Source organism: Vespula pensylvanica, chromosome 2 (genome assembly GCF_014466175.1).
Source record: "Vespula pensylvanica isolate Volc-1 chromosome 2, ASM1446617v1, whole genome shotgun sequence".
Classification (NCBI taxonomy): domain Eukaryota; kingdom Metazoa; phylum Arthropoda; class Insecta; order Hymenoptera; family Vespidae; genus Vespula; species Vespula pensylvanica.
Window position 1 is genome coordinate 3,716,963 of NC_057686.1, and position 19,448 is coordinate 3,736,410.

Consider the following 19,448-nt stretch of genomic DNA (forward strand, 5'->3'; position numbering starts at 1 on the left):
AACTTTAAAGGTTATCTTTTCCCAAAGGATATAACGTAAATATGTTGAGGTCCTAACATGCTTTACTTTGCTGGTACTTGTGATCTCTCTCCTTCGTGTATAATATACATCGTAAATTAAACTTTTCACTGTTGGTTCACTTAACATAGCTGAATATATAAAACAAACTTACATATATATTATAGATATAAATATATATATATATATTTATTTATTTATCTATTTTTGTCTATATCGAAGGCACGCATTCGAGCGAAATGACACGCCTCTTTTGCGGCTTCGAGAGACAAAATACGCATCCATTTACGTGCAAATTACTACGGGGTTTCGTATCGTTCTACGGAAGAGAGTGAAGCTCTCGAATTGAATATACCGAGAATAGTTTCGCTACCGAAAGCTCGTTCCGGAAACCGAAATATATCTGGTCGACGAAGTCGCGACGACCAACGCGTGCGTGTACGTAGAAATAATTAAAGCTTCCCATTTGGGATCTCGGTAAATTTCAGCTTTTTCCTATATGCCTTCCTCGAGAGACTTGTTATTACTTTATTTTCGTAAACGTGAATATACTCTAGATGACTTTATTTGTGGTTACCAACAATACGGATCGACAAGTAGATTTCGATTTTATTTCATTTTGTCCTTACATAGATGTATTTATAATAATCGACTATATTTACTCGTATCGATGCAGCGTGAATATAAAAGACGATTTTTGTGGTATAAATAACGAAGTGCATGCGATATTCACGAATAGAAAGGTTCTTTGATCATCTTATGTGTGTGTGTGTGTGTTTGTGTGTGTGCATTTAACATTCTGTTTGGCGCAAAATGTTACGAATAAATTTCGATCATGATGGTGGTCTCGATCAGTGTTGCAGTGGCCTATTATATAATCGTCTCGTGAGTGCGCTTAATGAGACAGATTCGCGTACATAAGATACGTCGGAGAGGGAATACCAAATATGCGAAGAAACTTGTCGGTGATGGTACTGTCGTTTTAGATCACCGTTTCTCGATACGGCGCGACCAAAATAGGCGCGCGCGCGCGAGTCACGTTCTTCCAGTTACCCTACTTGTACGCTTCTTTACGTCTCCAATGACTTTTTAAAGCGATCAGGAAGAACGATCTAATGGAAACTTAAATTAATGAAATGAAAAAAGAAAAAGATAAAGATTGTTCACGCGTCAGACGATATTTTAATATAGTTTTTCTAACTGTGTATAATAAAGTTCAATGAAAATTCTACTGCGACGCTTTGCAGCTTGCTCTTCTGTTTTCCTTCAACTTTTTTCTTTTTTTTCTTTCTCTTTTCATGAAAAAGAAGGATGGAGCTTTTCTATCGAGCAGAGCTCCGTATTGGCACGTTGCAAAGATGAATATTCAAGAGTGGAAAGCTAAGTGGTAGCGAGAGTACACGCTGTTGCACGACTTTATAAACGCGATTGAGATGCTAACGACGTACTACTTTTTCAAAATATGAACCCATAAATCGAAATATAAGTGGAGTTCTTGAATTTTCCTTTAAACGGTCCATGGCAAAATTTTTTGATTTACTCTTATTCCGTTGCAATTTAAAACCAGAAATCCTTTTACGCGCGTTTCTATAACAGATGTCTCTTTAGAGATTGAGAGATCTCATGGTCCAGCGAAGGAAAGAGAACGTGACTATATTATCGTTATATTATCGACGTAATATCGTCGGCCATGTTTCCGGATTTACTCGCGATAAAATTTCAAGTTAGTGTTCGCAATTTACGACCTCGTCGCCCGATAGCTACACCATCGAAAAAAATAAAAAATAAAAAAATCAACCGTTATGAAATATTGCTACTGTGATCGAAAAACTAAATTTAATGTCGTAGGACGACGAAACATACATGTGTTATATATATAATATATAATATATAATATATATATAAGTATAACGTGTATGTATGTATATATGTATGTATATATATATATATATATATATATATATATATATATATTGTATAATGAAACCTATCGATGGAATAGATTACGAACGAGTATATAAGAGCATCGATTTAACGCACGTTAAAATGTTGGACATGGAGTGTAAAGCCAGACGCATTTATAGTTGACAGAAGGTTCTGGGTAGAAAGTGTCGCGGGAAGCCTTTCGTGAGCCGTCTTAACACGAATTCATTGGGGTGGAAAGACGAGGTTCGCCTCTAAATCATCTTCATGCTGGTCTTCCTAAACTTCGTAATCCCGTTATACATCCGTCAACTCGCTATCGCAAGATTTATTAAACTTTAATACTAAGCTCTGGAATATCTCCTATAGAATATATGTACGATTTCTTTTGTCGAGTTTTTCGATTGACGTTTGAAAAATTGGATAATTTGAAATTTAATCGAGGAAATGATAATTAATGGCAAGATTCATTCGTATCCAGATAATACGAAGGTAAGTAAAAAAAAAAAAAAAAAGAGAAAAAGGAAAATTATTTTCAAACGATCTTCGAAGAACGCTTTCATACAAACAGAAAGTAACCCGTATCCAGGTATAATAACAAAAAAAAAAGGTTAGGTAGAAAATCTCTGATAATCTCGCGGGTAAATCTTCACTCGTTGTACTATCTATCACAGTGATCGTTCGAGCTTCGCGATGTTAATCTAGAATCGCGTGTTTCGTTGAAGTACGTAGTTTCCCTAATCTCTGGGCGTGTTCCAGCTTCGTCCATCGTGGCTAGGGGATCTGTTAGTAGTGCGAGAAACCTCGGGAAAAAAATAAATCTATCGTCCGCTTCCGTGAATTCATTCCGTAGAATAAAGGGACTAGTTCGAGATGGTAAATGTAGTATCCTCTTTCGACCCTCTCGAATCAAAGCTTTATTTTTTCAAAGAGAATGTTTTTTCAGGTATGTTCATAAAATGAATAAAACTGTCGGTGGGTCACTAGAATGTGTTCTCGTTTGATCTTGAAAGAAGATTTATTTGATCCCGAATAGAATCATATTACGTAGAGTTCCACGATGAATGCTTTCTCTATAACGCAAATAAATCGAACAAAAGACATTTGGAAGTAGTTTCGACTGAAATCGAATGTCGTGAAATATTGTTCGATCATATCGTCATCTTTTATAGTATTTATAATACCAGTAACGAGATTCGTTTGTAACAATACCTTCGATTTTTCGAAATCGAAAATCTCTCTCGTTAAAATCACGAATATAATTCCCTAACTATCTTTATATATATATTTTTTCTTTTTTTTTTTCTTTTTTTTTCAAATATTTGTATAGAATATTCGATGGTTGTAAGAGGCATCAAAATAATGAATTGTTCGATTTATTATAGATTTCGGATAAAAATTCGAATGATTTTGATTGATTTTAATCGATAAAGGGTTTTCGTTGAAATTTAATGAAATAGAAGAAAATACGAATAGACGGGGAGGAAAAGAAAAAAAGAGAGAGAGAAAAAAAAGGGAGTGAATAGTCGATGAAGTGCCGGAGATATTTCAAGGTACCGAGTTACGATAGCGATTACGTGGACTCACATAAATAGCCGAGCATGCGACGCGATGCGTCAGTGGTCAAAGGCATATCTCTTGGATTGATTTAATCGCTGGCAGCCATTTGTCAAGGATGACGTCCGAATGCGGGCGGTTTCTCTTCTCTCGAACTGTACGGGACGTTTCTGCGGTTATGGAAACGCTAAGCATTGAAGGTGATGCTTCGTTTCTATCCATAACTTCTACATCGAGGTATCTCAGCTCGATTTCAATGTTCATCCATTCCAATAACAATTAAATTAAAGATAAAATTTCCATGTGAAATTGTAAAGAAAGAGAGAAAACTATGATCTGTTGTAGAAGAAAATATTATAACGCGAAATGAAATAATTGGTAAAATCGTAAAAGTCTTTTTATCGGGGTGATCGATGAAAACGAGAAGTGAAAGGAGATCGGTATTTGCTGTTTGGTGTGATACTTTCGTACTCGGGTCCAAAGGTCATGCTCTCCAGCGCGTATCGTATATGCGAACTTTACGAGCCAAGATAGGTCTCGCTCGTGTTAAAGGAAATACGGAAATGCGCAAGGTGGCCGCGCGTAGCCCGGGTTATCGTTTCACGTTTCTCTCTTTCTTTGCTTTCTACTCGGCCGATCGCCGTGCCCGGAGATCTCGACCTAGTTGTAAATATCAAAAACAACGTTGAATTCGAGCCGCACTCGAACCGTATCCGTAAATACGAAAACGGAGCGTTCTTCGTAGATTCTTCGTGATTCTTTTTTTCCATTTTTCGCGAAACGTTTACAATACCAAACGAAAATTTACATTTCGTTTTCCTTTTGAGAGATCGATTAAATAAAAAATAATATCTATTATCTCACGATACGTTTGTGGAAATTATTGAGATGCTTCAAATATGCGAAATCTAAATTTTCCGTCATGCTTCTCACGATCATTATCTAAATGGTTCATAAATTACTTTTATGAGAAGACTCGATGCAGTATGAGAACGAAGATAGTACGCGTTAATGTATAAGTTTTGAAAATGAGTTCACTGTAAAGTGTCTTGGAAAATAGATTCGCACAATCTGACGAGCAAGCATCGTTTTACGTTATTTCTCGTCGCTTAAAACGTTTTGAGAATTTTGTTTCGAATAATCTAACCTGTCATCTCGTCCCTTTTCCTCTTTACCCTTAGAGCATCCGTGCGCATTACGTCCAACGTTGTTAAACTTTGCGCGTTAGAATATGGCTAACTAGCAACGCTCGAACGATGTTATTTCCGGAAAGCGAGTAACGATAACACCACGAAATTCGTGTTTCTACGACGTCGACGATGAGGACGATGAGGACGATGAGGCGATAAGTGGAATGCGGAAAGTTCGAAGATTTTTTTTACATTTTTTTCCCCCTCGATTTTTTCGATCTTTCTTTTCTTTTTTTCTCTTCTTCTTTCTTTCCTCTCCTTTTTCTTTCTTTTTTACTTTTCTTTTATTTGCTTTCTTTTCTTTTTTAAGTGCTTTCTTTCTCTCTCTCTCTCGTCGTTTCTTCACAGCGATAAACTTCGTTATTACATGGTAAAAAGAAAGAAGAGAACGTCGCTCGGAAAAGTGCGCCAGGACAAGATCGAAACGCGATCCATTAGAGCGGAGACAGTAAACGATTAAGGTTGAAAATCGTTATCGAGATGTTTTACAACGTCGTAATAGTCTCATATATTTTTTCAAGTCTTTTTCGATAGTTTCTCTTGGCAATTATAGTTTGATCTATTTCAAATAAGAAAATTATTTGTTCAATTTATTGAACTCGTTCGTTAAGAAAAAAAAAAAAACACGTGTAAAAACGAACGATCGTAATAAAACGAGAAAATATATTTCTAGTATTTTCTTTTTTTTTTTCTTTCCTTATGTATCGATATAAAATTGAGCTACAGCATCTGTACTCCATGTTACAGCAATCGTCGCAATGATTTATACATTTGATTCGTCTTCCATTTAAAAATATATTCAGCGTGGAAACATTACGCTTCTATTCTGCGTAACATGAAGAATAAATTTTCGTGAAATCGATCGGAAAGTGCCAAAGTTACTTCCATTCGCGTATTCACTTTCTTACCCAATGTACTTACGATCATATTCGTTTATCGACGAACAGTCGTTCTGAAAATGTAAATGCGCGACTCAATGCATCGCCCCTTCGTTTCGAATCTAACATAAAGAAAAACTTCAAATCGTCGAAGCATCTAGCGCTTGGGTGTCTTACGTAAATGATAGAAAATACGACAGGACGTTTGGTCCGATAATGCCGTGAGAAATAGACGATCGTCCCACGCAAACTTTACGATACCTTTCGTAAAATTGCCAAGATAGGTAACAGAAAGAAAGAGAAAGAGAAAGAGAGAGAGAGAGAGAGAGAGAGAGAGAGAGAGAGAGATTCGTACCTCTTTTACAAACACCCAGTAGATATTAATGTTTCTTGGTAGAATCGCCCTTAAAGCGATATCTCGAACGTAAAAGCCGCGAAGCCTCGATCCCGACAATAGATATGGGTGGTAAGCTTTGATAAAGGGCCCCTCGTGTCCTCCTCGAGTGCTCTCTTCCAGAAGGTTACAGATAATAACGGGATACCAAAAGGGAAAAAAGAAAGGCGACCCGATGCGTTTCCGCGTTCGACATTCTTCCGCATTCACTATGGAACCTATTCTTATCTTTAATCAGTCTTTACGTTCTATATCGCTTTTTCTTATTTCCAGAGAACATGAAACGTTCACTGGAAACGTTTCGTTTCATTTCACAAAGGAAAATCTGTAAATTACATGGAACGTTTAGTAACTAATAAAATAACGAGTTAGTCGATGAACGAATTTATGGTCGACGGTATAGTAACCACCAGTTAGTATAGAAGGTAAGGACGAAATAATTGCGGTCTTGGGATGTCTCATTTGCAAGAGAGAAAATTTCTCTCTATCTACTTCTAACTCTAGCTCTAGTGCTCTATCTCTAGTTTTGGCTTTAGCTCCGTTCCATACCCCACAAAACGACGTTTTCACGATCTAATTTCCAAGAGAAGCATTTCCGCATAACTGTCACGACGGTGATAAGCGTTGGTGGTTTCGTCTGTGGTGACAGTACCGTCTAGTTCCGGGGAGGTCAAAGTCGGCTTGCGGTTGAACACTCGTATCGTTACAGGGCTCTTTACCAAAGTTGTTTAATGATGACTCCATTAAATATTTCTCTTGACGAATGTCATTATTTGGAGAACTTTTTATGATTGTTTTCAAATTATATTATCTGTTTGAATTCAAGATAAAAGTATTTCATATGCGAAACAATTACACGGTATAATTGTAAAAAATCGATATATTTTATTCGCAATTGAAAAATGATCGAAATCGATGTCGTTTTTGTTCGTAAAATTTTACTGAAACGATATTTTTGTTTTTTTTCGTCGTGGAAACTCGCAAAAAATTTTCGCGTCTACCGTATAATCCCTTCGCGGATGTGTTGGCGGATTTCCTCCGTTATACACCTCACTCGAAATTCTGATATTGTTTCAACATCGTTCGAACGAGGTATATAGTACAATAAGCTACAGAATTTCGTGGTTGTCCGTTCGACCATATAATCGCAAAATGCGGTCGAAAATGTGAATGAAAATATAACGGTATCCGTGGTCGGAATGAAAAATTAAAATATTTTTTTTTCTATTCTCCACTCGCTCTCTCAATCTCTATTTTACATTTTCATCTACTGGAGAAAGAATAAAAAGAATACTTCTAAGCACATAATCGTCTAGATCGGACAAATCGAACGATACTACAGGAAGATTACGTAGGAACCATTTCGTAATTTTTCTTTTTTCTCTTCTTTTTTCTCTGTTTCCTTCTTTTTCTCTAGATTACTATCCGAAAATGAAACGTTTCACGAATGTGGAGAAACAGAAAGGTAGAAAGAATCGACCAAAAGGGAATAGTATTCGAGGTACATACATACATACATACGTATATACCTATTGGCCGCTTGTTCCTTGTCTTTATTCCTTTCTCCGTCGTTCTCTTGCTTTCTACTCTCCTCCTACCTACCCTCTGTAGCCCTCCTCCGCTTTTCTACCTACGCGGCGTCGCAATTCACACTCAATTTAACCGGCAAAAAGAGTTCCTCCGCCGTGCATTGTTGCGACCTCCGGTACTGTCGAGCTTACCTTCGGGGCTTCCGCTACTCTCCCAACCACCCTCTATCCCTTCAACCCTCTTCCTTTCTCTTCTCTTCTCTTCTCTTCTCTTCTCTTTTCTTCTCCTCATTCTACTCTCCTCTCTCTTTCTTCTTTATTCTTCGTTTTGCTCATGGAAAATGCTCAAAGCTTTTCCGAACTCATCGGCACGAAAGAGCAATAGAGAGAACCGTTCTCGTTGATTTTCCTACGACATTATTGCCGAACCTTCAAAGATTTCTCTCTACGTTCCTTAGCTTCTTTCCTTTACTTCGACGTTTCTCTCTTCTCTTTTTCTGTTATGTCTTATACATTCTCCACTTTCTGTCAGCCTTCACAACGTGAAAAATTCAAAGACGAAATGCTTTCTCTGCCCCGCCTCTAACCGGTAGCCTCTATCTCGAGAAATTTAAAAAAGTTTTCGCTTTATCCAAATCCTTATGAAAACCTTTTATGAGTATTTTTCCTTTGATTTCCTTTGATTTCCTTTTATTTTGACAAATATAACGTCGCATGGAACGATTTCAAAATCAAAGAAATTTAAATACCATTATGCGTGTATGTGTGCATATATCAAAAGTTAAACTCGTCTTACGACATTATTAACATAAAATTCTCACTTCGTGCTTTTACAATTTCTCGAAAATTTCAACTATTTTTGTTCAATTCAGATAAACTTTCGTATAATTCCTCTTTATGATTCGACGGAAAGTTGAGACTACTTAACTTGCGGAAACATTAGCTATAATACAGATTACAAGGCTTTAAACGAGAGAGAGAGAGAGAGAAGGTCAGTGTACGACCATCGTGAAGTACGAAGTGAGAGAGAGTAGGAAATTATGAAATTGGTTACACTACAAGTGCATTGGTCGAGTGATTTGTGATTTGTGATTTGTGATTTATGATCTATGTTTCGTGTTCCGTGTTTCGTGTTCTGCTTTTTGTCCGATACAATTGACAATAGAATTCAGCCAGCGAAAAAATTGTATTTTACATGTCGAATCATAGAACGTCACATATGATATGAAATAATTCGAATGTTTGATATATTATTTCTAAAAAGAACGACAGAACAAAAAATGTATGAAAACATTTTTTTTTAATCCGTCATGTTTGAATGTACCAGTTTTAAATAATTTCTATTCTTCGATCATCAAACTTTATTAAGCATGAACGTGGAAGGCGCCAAGCTGGCGCTTACGATTCTTCGTCTTCGTTTTACCTTGCCGCGTACCTGTGGCTCGTTTATCGAGCACGTTATTACAGATGAAATTATGGCGGCAGCGGAAATATCAGGATGCAAGGAAAATGCATCGCCGTTTAAATGCTTTTTATTACGTTGCTTTTGAATCACGACGAGCGTGTAATTGGAAAGGTTTACGTCTCCCTTGGCAAAGTGAAAAGGAAAATCGAGGAAGTCTTATCGTTAGGAAGCTCGTACTTTTGCGAAGCTACCGGCGCCTTCTCGCTTTCTCCGTGAAATTATGAAATTCCTTGTCCTTTGTTTTCGCCGTGACGGAGTAATTTCTATCGCACGAAAGTCGTTGACATAAAATATTTGTGAATATGCATTTAACGCCTTGGTGAATTGAAAAGTTTATATTGAAATTTCGGAAACTTCACAGTTTCGTCGACGATCGATAAAATTCTTTTAATAATAATTGAAAAATAAATATTTGTTTTTTTTTTCTTTTTTCTAAGGGATAGAATTTAGGTTTCCCGAAAATAAAGTATCGATGTGGAGACTTCAAATACAAGTAGAATTCGTGGATTCGTTGGAAGCAGAGCGTGAGAACATCTGTGGAAGAGACACAGTGAAGAGGATTAAAACGCGAAACGAGAGAAAGAGAGAGAAAAAGAGGGAAAGTGAGGGTAATTCGGTGGGATCAAAAGATAGGCAGAATCGCGAAATCGCTGTCGGATTCGTGTTTCGTGACGCGGCCTACGTTATCGAAGTTCTGTGACAGAGAAACCGTCACGCTTGAACCGAATGGCAGGACCGATCAGATTCGTGAGAAATCACAGTTAAGCGACGCATACGTACATATATACAAGCACAAGCGCCGATCAGTTCTGTCACTCTGTCTGAACGCGTTCGTCAATCCGTAAAACGAAATCCTGGAATTAGTATCTATCGTTCTAACCGAACAATGGACCCATTTTACAGTCTTTTTCTATATCTGCTTCCTTTCGTTTTTTAATGAACCTGCTAGTGTGTATCTTTTGATTCCAAAGAATTCGAGATAGACCTCGAATATCGCCATGATTAATCGTTAATATTACACATCAGGTCGTTAGACGTCGAAATTAGCCGATGAATTTATCTGAAAAAAGAGTCGTTCGAACGATAAATCACTCATCTGTATAATGCGTTCTAAATGTGTTGTAATGTGGAATCGCGTTAAAAAGGTCGATACAAATTTCAAAAGAAAACATGTTTTAATTTTCGCGATATCTGACTCAAAGGTAATTCTATGATTCTTACATCGGACGTACATCTAACATTTTCAATCTTACTTAAAAATGATCGTCGTGATCGTTCGAGTGGAATCGTCGGTAGCTATCGTCGAAGATGATCTAGATTTCAGTTCCTAGTTCTCGATCCATTTTCATGCACTTGTTTCGTCCATTATCGTTACAAAAAAGAGACGAAAGAACGAAAGAAGACAAATACGAGTCCCTTCATTTTACTTTGTTTCTTGTAATCGAATAAAAATATTTGCAAGAGCAGATTTTGACTAGGAGACATTGTTTGTTTCAGGTACCGAGAAAAGTAAATGATATAATAAGGCAGACTGAGAACGGTATACCGAGGAATCGGAATTCTCTCTTCGTGGAAGAAACGTAGACGTCGCCGTAGGAATTCCATCGACGATGAGCTAGCGACACGATGAGGAGGATGAAGGAGCGCGCGCTGCTCGCCTGGCCATGGTTGTGGCTGTGGTTGTTCGCAGCCACGCCAGGTACGCCGTCTTCCGACGCTTCCATCCAGAGCACTCTCTTCCCTATGTCATCGTCAAACGTTGGAGGTGTAGCGCCGAAAACGTTGTCCTTCTCGACGATCGGTACTACGACAGCGATGACAACGATGCTGTCGTCGTCGACAACGGCAATGATGTCGACGACGACGCAGTTTCCAATTCCGCCGACTACTACGAGCGTCGCAACAACGGCATCGGCGCCTTTCACAGCAGAATTGAGTTCCTCGCCAAGGTACAAGTTCGCGTTTACGCGATCTCTCTATAACGTTTCGATTCCCGAGAATTCGATAGGAAAAACATACGTCGTGCCAGAAGAGAAGATGGGAATAAGACTGAACAGTCGTGAAAGTGGCCATGTAGAAATACGCTTTCGTATAACGAGCGGCGATCGCGACAAGTTCTTCAAGGCCGAGGAACGCGTCGTCGGTGACTTCTGTTTCCTATTGATTCGGACTCGAACCGGTAACGTCGACGTGCTCAATCGCGAACGTAAGGATCGTTACGTGTTGGAGGTACGTGCGACCTCGACCAAGCGAGACGGTAAGAACAAAGCGATCGTCCTCGAGGCGGACACGACGGTGGTGGTGACGGTTCTCGACACGAACGATCTCAATCCGTTGTTTTATCCGACCGAGTACGAGGCAACCGTCACGGAGGATACGCCTCTGCATCGGAGTATACTCAGGGTAACTGCCGAAGACGCTGATCTCGGCAGGAACGGCGAGATTTACTACAGCTTCGCCCAAGAGAACGACCAGTTTGCTGTTCATCCGGTTAGCGGGGTCATCACGCTCACGAGACCACTCAGGTACGTATAGGAATATTTATTCTATTTATTTATTTTTTTCCTTCCAGTTAACCCAGTGTTCCTTTTCAAATATCAAGATCGATCCATAAATCGAACGGTCATGCATACTCTACTGTAGAGGACCAGTTCTTCCTACCTTGTACATCCTCTATCTTTCAGCTAACACTTTCATCAACTTTCTTACTCGCAAGCGTTCCTTATCTCCTATCCGTCGAAACGAAAACTCGATCTAGAAACGAATGAAAATGCTATCCTTTACGTATATATGTTTAGGTACGCCGAGCACGCCATCCATGAACTAGTGGTCCTAGCGAAAGATCGTGGGGCGCTATTCCGCAATGTGGGTACTATCCGAGCAAGCACGGCAAGGGTCATGATCAGGGTGCGGCAGGTGAATCTGCACGCCCCAGAAATCTACGTTCATCACCTGCCCGACATAGTGGAGCACTCGAACGCGGATATCTATGCCATCGTACGAGTGATCGACCGTGACGAAGGCGTACACGGGGAGATCGCGAGCTTGGACATCGTGGGTGGCGACCCGGCTGGACACTTCAGGATACGGCAGGCTGGTCCGACCGAGTACAACATCGAAGTATTGCGTTTGTTGGATAGAGAGACCGCTTTGCAGGGTTACAATCTTACTCTGAGAGCTATGGATCGTGGTATACCGCAACGTTTCAGTTACAAATCCGTACCGGTACATTTGGCCGATTTGAACGACAACGCGCCAGTCTTTAGTCGGGAAATTTACGAGGAAGCCGTGCCAGAAACCGCTCCAGTAAATACGCCGGTGATCAGATTGAAGGTGACCGACGCCGACGAGGGAAAAAATGCTTTAGTATTTCTAGAGATAGTCGGTGGTAACGAAGGTGGCGAGTTTTATGTAAACGCCGAGACAGGAATGCTCTATACCGCGGTGAACCTCGACGCGGAAAAGAAAGCCTTTTACACTCTTACCGTTTCTGCGGTCGATCAGGGAAACACGGGTACTAGGAAACAGTCTTCCGCCAAAGTGAAAATCAACGTGATCGATACGAACGACAACGACCCGGTCTTCGAGCAATCCGAGATGGAAGTCTGGATAGACGAGAACGAAGCAGCTGGTACCTCGGTCGTCAAGGTCACGGCGAAGGATCGTGACTCAGGCGAGAACGCTTACATATCCTACAGCATCGACAACATCAAGAAAGTACCTTTCGAGATCGATCATTTCACGGGCATCGTGAGGACGAAGCAGGTGCTCGACTATGAAACGATGAAGAGGGATTATCTGTTACACGTGAGAGCGAGCGATTGGGGCTTGCCTTATCGCCGCCAAGCGGAGATGAGGTTACGAGTTAGATTGCGAGACGTCAATGACAATCGTCCTCAGTTCGAGAGAATCGATTGTACCGGGCACGTGCCAAGATACGTTCCAATCAGTTCGGAAATCATCACCGTTTCCGCGATAGATTTCGACGCTGGTAACATCATCAGTTATCGCATAGTTTCCGGAAATTCTGACGGCTGTTTCACTCTGGATTCAGCGACCGGCGTTCTCTCGGTAGCCTGTGATCTTTCCGACATGAAAGCGACCGAGAGAATCGTCAACGTCACGGCGACGGACGGTACTCATTTTGCCGACGTGAATCCAGTCCACATGCATCTGGTCAACGCCAAGAGGAATCTTGCCTCTCAAGGGAGAATTCTTTCCGACGAAAGCGGAGCCTTCGAGTGCAAAGACACCGGTGTTGCTAGACGTCTGACGGATGCCATTGCTTCGGCAGAAAGAAACAACATGCCGTCTCGCAACGACGAGTATTCTTTGACTCCCAGTCGCTACGGAGAGAACGTCCACGCACCGGAATTCATCGATTTTCCGAACGAAATCAGAACGAACGAGTCCGTCAAACTTGGTACTACGCTCGCCAAAATAAGAGCGAGAGATCGCGATTTAGATTACAACGGTAAGCTCGTCTTTTGTATTTCCAGTGGCGATCGAGATTCCGTTTTCGGGATCGATCCGGATACGGGTGATCTTAACGTCATCGGTTATTTAGATCGAGAAAGAGAAAGTGAATACTTCCTCAACATAAGCGTTTACGACCTGGGTAAACCACAAAAGTCGGCCTCGAAAATGTTACCGGTAACGGTTCTAGACGTGAACGACAACGCGCCGAAATTCGAAAAATCTCTCGCCAGCTTTCGTATCTCGGAGAACGCTTTGAACGGTACGAATGTTTGGCGCGCGAACGCGACGGATGCCGATCTCGGTGAGAACGCACGTGTGACCTATTATCTCGTTACGGAGACGAACGATTTCAAAGTCGATCCTATTACCGGCGTATTGAGCGTCTTCGGGAAGCTCGACAGAGAGAGACAAGAACTGTACGAACTGAAGATTCGTGCGAAGGACAACGGTGGAAAAGGTACGACCGACTCGCCGCCATTATACTCGGATGCTTTGGTTCGCGTGACCGTCGAAGACGTGAACGACAATGCGCCGAGCTTCGCTTTACCTAACTACAACGCAAAGATTCGCGAGGATGTGCCAATTTGGAGCGTCGTTGCCGTCGTTGACGCTACCGATCCGGACGAAGGAGCTGGTGGTGACATCGAGTATTTCCTTTCGGACGCCATGGAAAGCGAAGGATATTTCAAGGTCGATAAACTCTCCGGTACCGTTAGAACAACACAGAGTTTAGATTTCGAGGAACGGCAAGTACATACTCTCGCTATTGTTGCCAAGGACAGAGGCGAACCTTCGATGTCTTCCGAAACGTTGCTCGTCATTGAGGTGGTCGATGTTAACGAGAACCTACATGCTCCGGTCTTCGACGATTTCGTTATCTCCGCGAGTGTTTTCGAGAACCAACCGGTTGGTACTCTAGTGACTAGTGTTCGTGCCAAGGATGCGGACCCACCTGGTGGTGATTCCAGAATAGGCTATAGCATACGGGCTGGTGATGGCATCGGGATATTCTCCATCGATAATGAAGGTAAATTATTACAATATTTTCATTCGTTGCCTGCGAGATATTTTGAGGATCGATAAAAACGAACGACGCGATTTTATTTCGACCTTTAACGATATTGCGAAAAAAAAGGGAAAAAAAAGGAAACAAAGCGTAAGAGCTACTGTAAATATTTTCACGTTATAATGATATTCTCTGATTCAGTGACATTAATTATCCGAAGATACGAACGATCGAAAAATTTTACGCGGGACGATATCAAAGAAGCAATAAAATCGATTTGTTATCCATATCATCTTGTTATGTGTCCACCAAAGTGAAGTAAAACTACCGACGAGGAAGAGCTCTCCATATAGCGATAAATCGTCTCTAGTCAATTAAGGGGGATATTCCAGGACGTATGGAAGTTATAGCCGAGTATCCAGAGTGTGCGCTATTTCGTAGAGCGCACTCTTGAGATGCACCGCTATTTCTCTCTCTCTCTCTCTCTCTCTCTCTCTTTCTCTCTGTCTGTCTGTCTCTCTCTTTTTTTTAGATCTCCTCGTGACTCGCCTTTGACACGATCGTTACGATAGTTGGAACGGATACGTCTGGATAACATCCGTCTGTCGGGTGTGTCTTTGAAGCAACGATCAAAGAAAACTTGACCAAGATAACGTTGCTTTATTAGCGGCATAACGTTCGAATCGCTTCCGATGTTTCAGGATCGATCGCTTCGATCTTCGACCTTCCTCGACTAGGCAACGATACCACTTTAGATGTTAAAGGGCGATATCTCGAGGAGACCTTTTACCTTTCCTTAAGAATAGTCAAGTTTTAATTGATCGTATACGACGAGAAAAGAAAAAAATTCTATACGGTTTGTTTGTCAATTATCGAAATAAGCGTTAATTTATTAGCTCGTAGAAAGCGATTGGACGAATATACGTACATCATTGTAAACGAATATTATAGTATAACTACAATATTATACGTATAACGTAAATTTAAAATGTACGAAACGAATTTCACTCGTAGATAAAAGCGTCGGATTTTCTTCGCTGCGCTTGCAATTTCGATTCGCAGAAGGAAAAAAATCGAGGTGACGATGGGAAACTGATGGATCGCACGGAGAGCAACCCGGACGAAATTTATTTTCTATTCAGTTACAATGCGCAAAAGAGAAAGAAGAAACTCTCCTCTTTGGATTCTCGTACCATTGATCGATCGAGGATAACCGAAAGAAAGAGACGACGTGAAAGGGAATTAAAAAGTTGAGAAAGCAAAGAAAGAATGAAAGAGAGAAAGAGATAAAAAAATAAAAAAGTCGAGGAAGATCTCGTACGGTCGCACTCTTAAACGAGAGGAGTCTGGTGGCAGTGATCCAGAACAACGTTACGGCGACGCGGCCCATTAAATTTCGATGCTACCGAGTCTAATTGAATTACGTGGACAAACAAAATCTTTTCTCCCTCTTTCTTTCTTTCTTTCTTTCTTTCTTTCTTTCTCTTTCTCCTTCTCTTTCTCTCTTTCCAATTTTTTATTCCCTTTTCTCTCGTCTTTCGCTTCTTTTCTCCGTGCTACCAGGTCATATGCATTAAATTTCTCTCGCGGTCCATCTTTCATCGCGAAAACGTCTCCCAAGAAATCGTGTGTCATTCCGCCTAATGGCTAATCCCCCTCTTCGTTTCTGTTGAAGGGTGGGGCACGTTGTTCGCGACGACGCATGGAGCGCGATAAGTGCATCGATGATGTCTTCTTGTTTTTATTATTATTATTATTATTATTATTATTATTATTATTATTATTATTATTATTATTATTATTATTATTATTATTATTATTAATAAGAGAGTTGCTTCGTGAAATTCTCAATACGTCGAACGATCAAGAGAAATTTACTACTACTATCTTTTAGAAAGACGTTAACAAATCATTTTCGATTTGAAATGAATAACTGTGAAAAACAAATAAACGATATTTCTTTTCTTTTCTTTTCTTTTTTTTTTGTTTTTCGTCCTTCTTCATCTTAGATCTTCTTCTTCTTCTTCTATAGAGAGAAAATCGAGAAATTTAATCGATAAGTCTATGGAAGACGCGTAAAACTTTGCTCCTACGCGACGGAATTTAGTAATCTACTTTAGCACTATTTAAAGTCAACTCTTTGGACTTATATCATTGCTTATACGTATAAGAAACTATCAGTTATCTAAGCTCTAATATATATCGTCTTATGCCGGCCCTCGCAAGATCAACGTACGAGTGCACTTTACCAAAGTTTCCAACGTTACTTGCGATCTTCATCCAGGTTGATTAGATTGGCCGTCGCGTTAATTAACTCAGTCATGTGCGGATGAAGCGTTTTAACACTAAGCTCGGAAATCTTTAATCAAAATGATTTTTATTTAATCCTTCATTTTTAATAATCGTTATTTCTTACCTCCGCGCGAGATTAAATTTTATAAGAATTCCCTTTAATAGTTATCGTAACTTTTTTATCATAGGATACGTTCGGTGGTTCATTTAATAAAAACGCATCGTTATAAATTATATAATAACATTTTGAGTTTGGTTAACGGTTTAAACTAATACTCTCTCAAAGTAATTTCGTATAGAAAAGCAACCGAAATCCTGTTTTCCGATTGCAAAATTCTCAATGAATGAGAGATAGTTCAACGAATTTAATTAACTCATACATCGATACCACCGTACTTGTTTTAAGTTATACGAGTAAAACGAGTGTTTCTTTTTTATCAACTTCGTACTAATGGCGTGTTCTTTTAGTATATAACCGTACTACACTCTTTCTCTCTCCCTCTTTCTTTCCTTTTTCTATTTCTCACGAACGGACTCTTCTCCGAGTCATAAATCGCACGACGGTTGACATTTCGATTCCAGTTGTACATTTCGCACGATAGAATGTACCGGTATGGAGAATGGTGCTGGAAAAAGAGATCGAAAAAATATACATATGTATATATACGTATTACATAGGCATACATAATATAGATATACATATCTACATGTGCATACGTTGAAACGTATACAAAGCACATATCGTCCTCGTTTTAATCACGTTCGACGAGTTCTTGTCTGTTCTTCGGAAGCAAGTGTGTCAGTATAATGTACAGACTCCTTATCCTTTTCTCTCTTTCGTTCTTGTAAGCTTGGAACATATCTATGCATATGAAAGTACACGAGTATATGAGTACATCAATATAAGATACACACACACACACACACACATATATTTGTATATTCGATATTTCATTTATTTCAAATATTTTCCAAATATCTTCTGAAAACATTTTGACATCAAGAAAATAATATACTTTAGAATTAATACAACCTCAATTACTAAAATTCGATTATTTGATAATATAGATATAAATGTTTCTTTTATCAAAGGCAAAAGAAAAAGACAATTTTCTTTCTTACAATTCGTAAAAATTAAATATAAAAACGATTTGAAAATGATAAAACTTGATGAAATACTATGTAGAAAGCCTTAGAAAAGAGGAAGAGAGAGAGAGAGAGAGAGAGAGAGAGAGAGAGGGAGAGAGTGAGAGAAAGGGATGGAGAGAGAGAGAAGGGTTTATATTGATCTTCCGTCCAGCAAAAATAATACATTGTCAGTGGTATGCATATTCAAACGGCGTAAATATTCATAAGTTGCCGGTGTATTGCCTTTCGTGTCAGGAGCACGCACGAGAAATATAAGCGAAGTGGTGGACGATAGTATATATAGGTATGTGTATATACCTGGGTTGATGGTGATGCTGGTGATGGTGATGTCTGTACCTGGGGGTGTAACGGTGACGTTGGGATGGTACGCGTTTAATACAACGATATTTTTTTGCCGCACGAGTTACGCACGATTCGTAGATCACGTTCTATGCCGTTAGCTATTGTTCAAGAAGATGTATATCGATTGTTTTCTTATTCGTCATATTTGTACTTGTCTTTCTCTCTTCCCTTCTTTCTCTCTTTCTTTTTTTTTTTTTATTTTAAGCATCGTATCTTATTCCTGAAAATTTCATTCAATCTGACGTTTTGAAAGAAAACGTTTTCATGAATTAACAAAAATATTAACAGAGATGATCATTGGATTTTTATATTAAAAAGTTAAAAGTATAATACATCGAAATATCTTTGTATTTGAATTATAATTCGTAATGAGACAACTTTTTACGGATGATGATCTACTTTCGCTAAAAACTGCTGAGAATCTACCGTTACAAATTACTCGCTCCGAATACCTACCACGAGATTAAAAGCAAATTTTAGCAAATTTTATTTTTTTACGTCGCCGTATCGATATGATTCGTATGAAAAAAAAAAAAAAGAGAAAAAAGAAATATCGCGTTAGAGAATAGCATTGATAAGCGCGAGGATTAAATAACGCGCTCCAAAGAAAAGCCTGCTTCGAGTTTTTCCGATGCATTGTGTATAAATATTTCGCCTTCGATAATCCATAGAGGACCAGCAGAACCAACGAGAATGCAAATGCATTTTCCACCCGATCGATCAATATTCGAAGGATACTCAAATAAAATTAAATGAACGTTCAAAATAAAATCAATATAGGCATTGGCCAATTTATCCATACGTTCAATTATTGGCAGTCGTTGTCTCATCTACAAGCGAGCAAACCTTCCGTTAAATTCATACGAACGTTCGTTCTATGATTATTTGATGCACCGGTTGCAACGATCGTTCAAAATGGAAATAAAATCATAAATAGTATCGAATGAAATAGTCAAAACTAAAAGTGGTAAAAGGTTCTACTGATTTTTCGTTAATTTTTCAACTACTCACTATATTTTTCTCATTTTATACTTCCTTTCTGTCTCCCTACCTATCTCTCTCTCTCTCTCTCTCTTTCTCTCTTTCTCTCTCGTTCTCTCTTTTGCTGTCACTCTATTGCTTTAGAAACGCAGCGTAGCTAGTTTTCTGGTGTACACACACAGAGAAAGAAGGGGTGAGGAGGAGAGAGTTAGAAGAGAGAGAGAGAGAGAGAGAGAGAGAGAGAG

General features: G+C 39.4%; 1 protein-coding gene across 9 annotated transcripts in view; it reads left to right on the forward strand.

The window, feature by feature from the left end:
- Nucleotides 1-19,448, forward strand: part of LOC122627249 (fat-like cadherin-related tumor suppressor homolog) — a 290,885-nt gene that overhangs the window by 104,821 nt on the left and 166,616 nt on the right. For all 9 annotated transcript variants that reach the window (XM_043808258.1, XM_043808257.1, XM_043808256.1 and 6 more), the window contains 2 exons: nt 10,452-11,479; nt 11,753-14,460. In XM_043808258.1, the coding sequence (XP_043664193.1) occupies nt 10,581-11,479; nt 11,753-14,460 (3,607 nt within the window). In that variant the 5' untranslated portion in view covers nt 10,452-10,580. The remainder of the gene's footprint in view (nt 1-10,451; nt 11,480-11,752; nt 14,461-19,448) is intronic.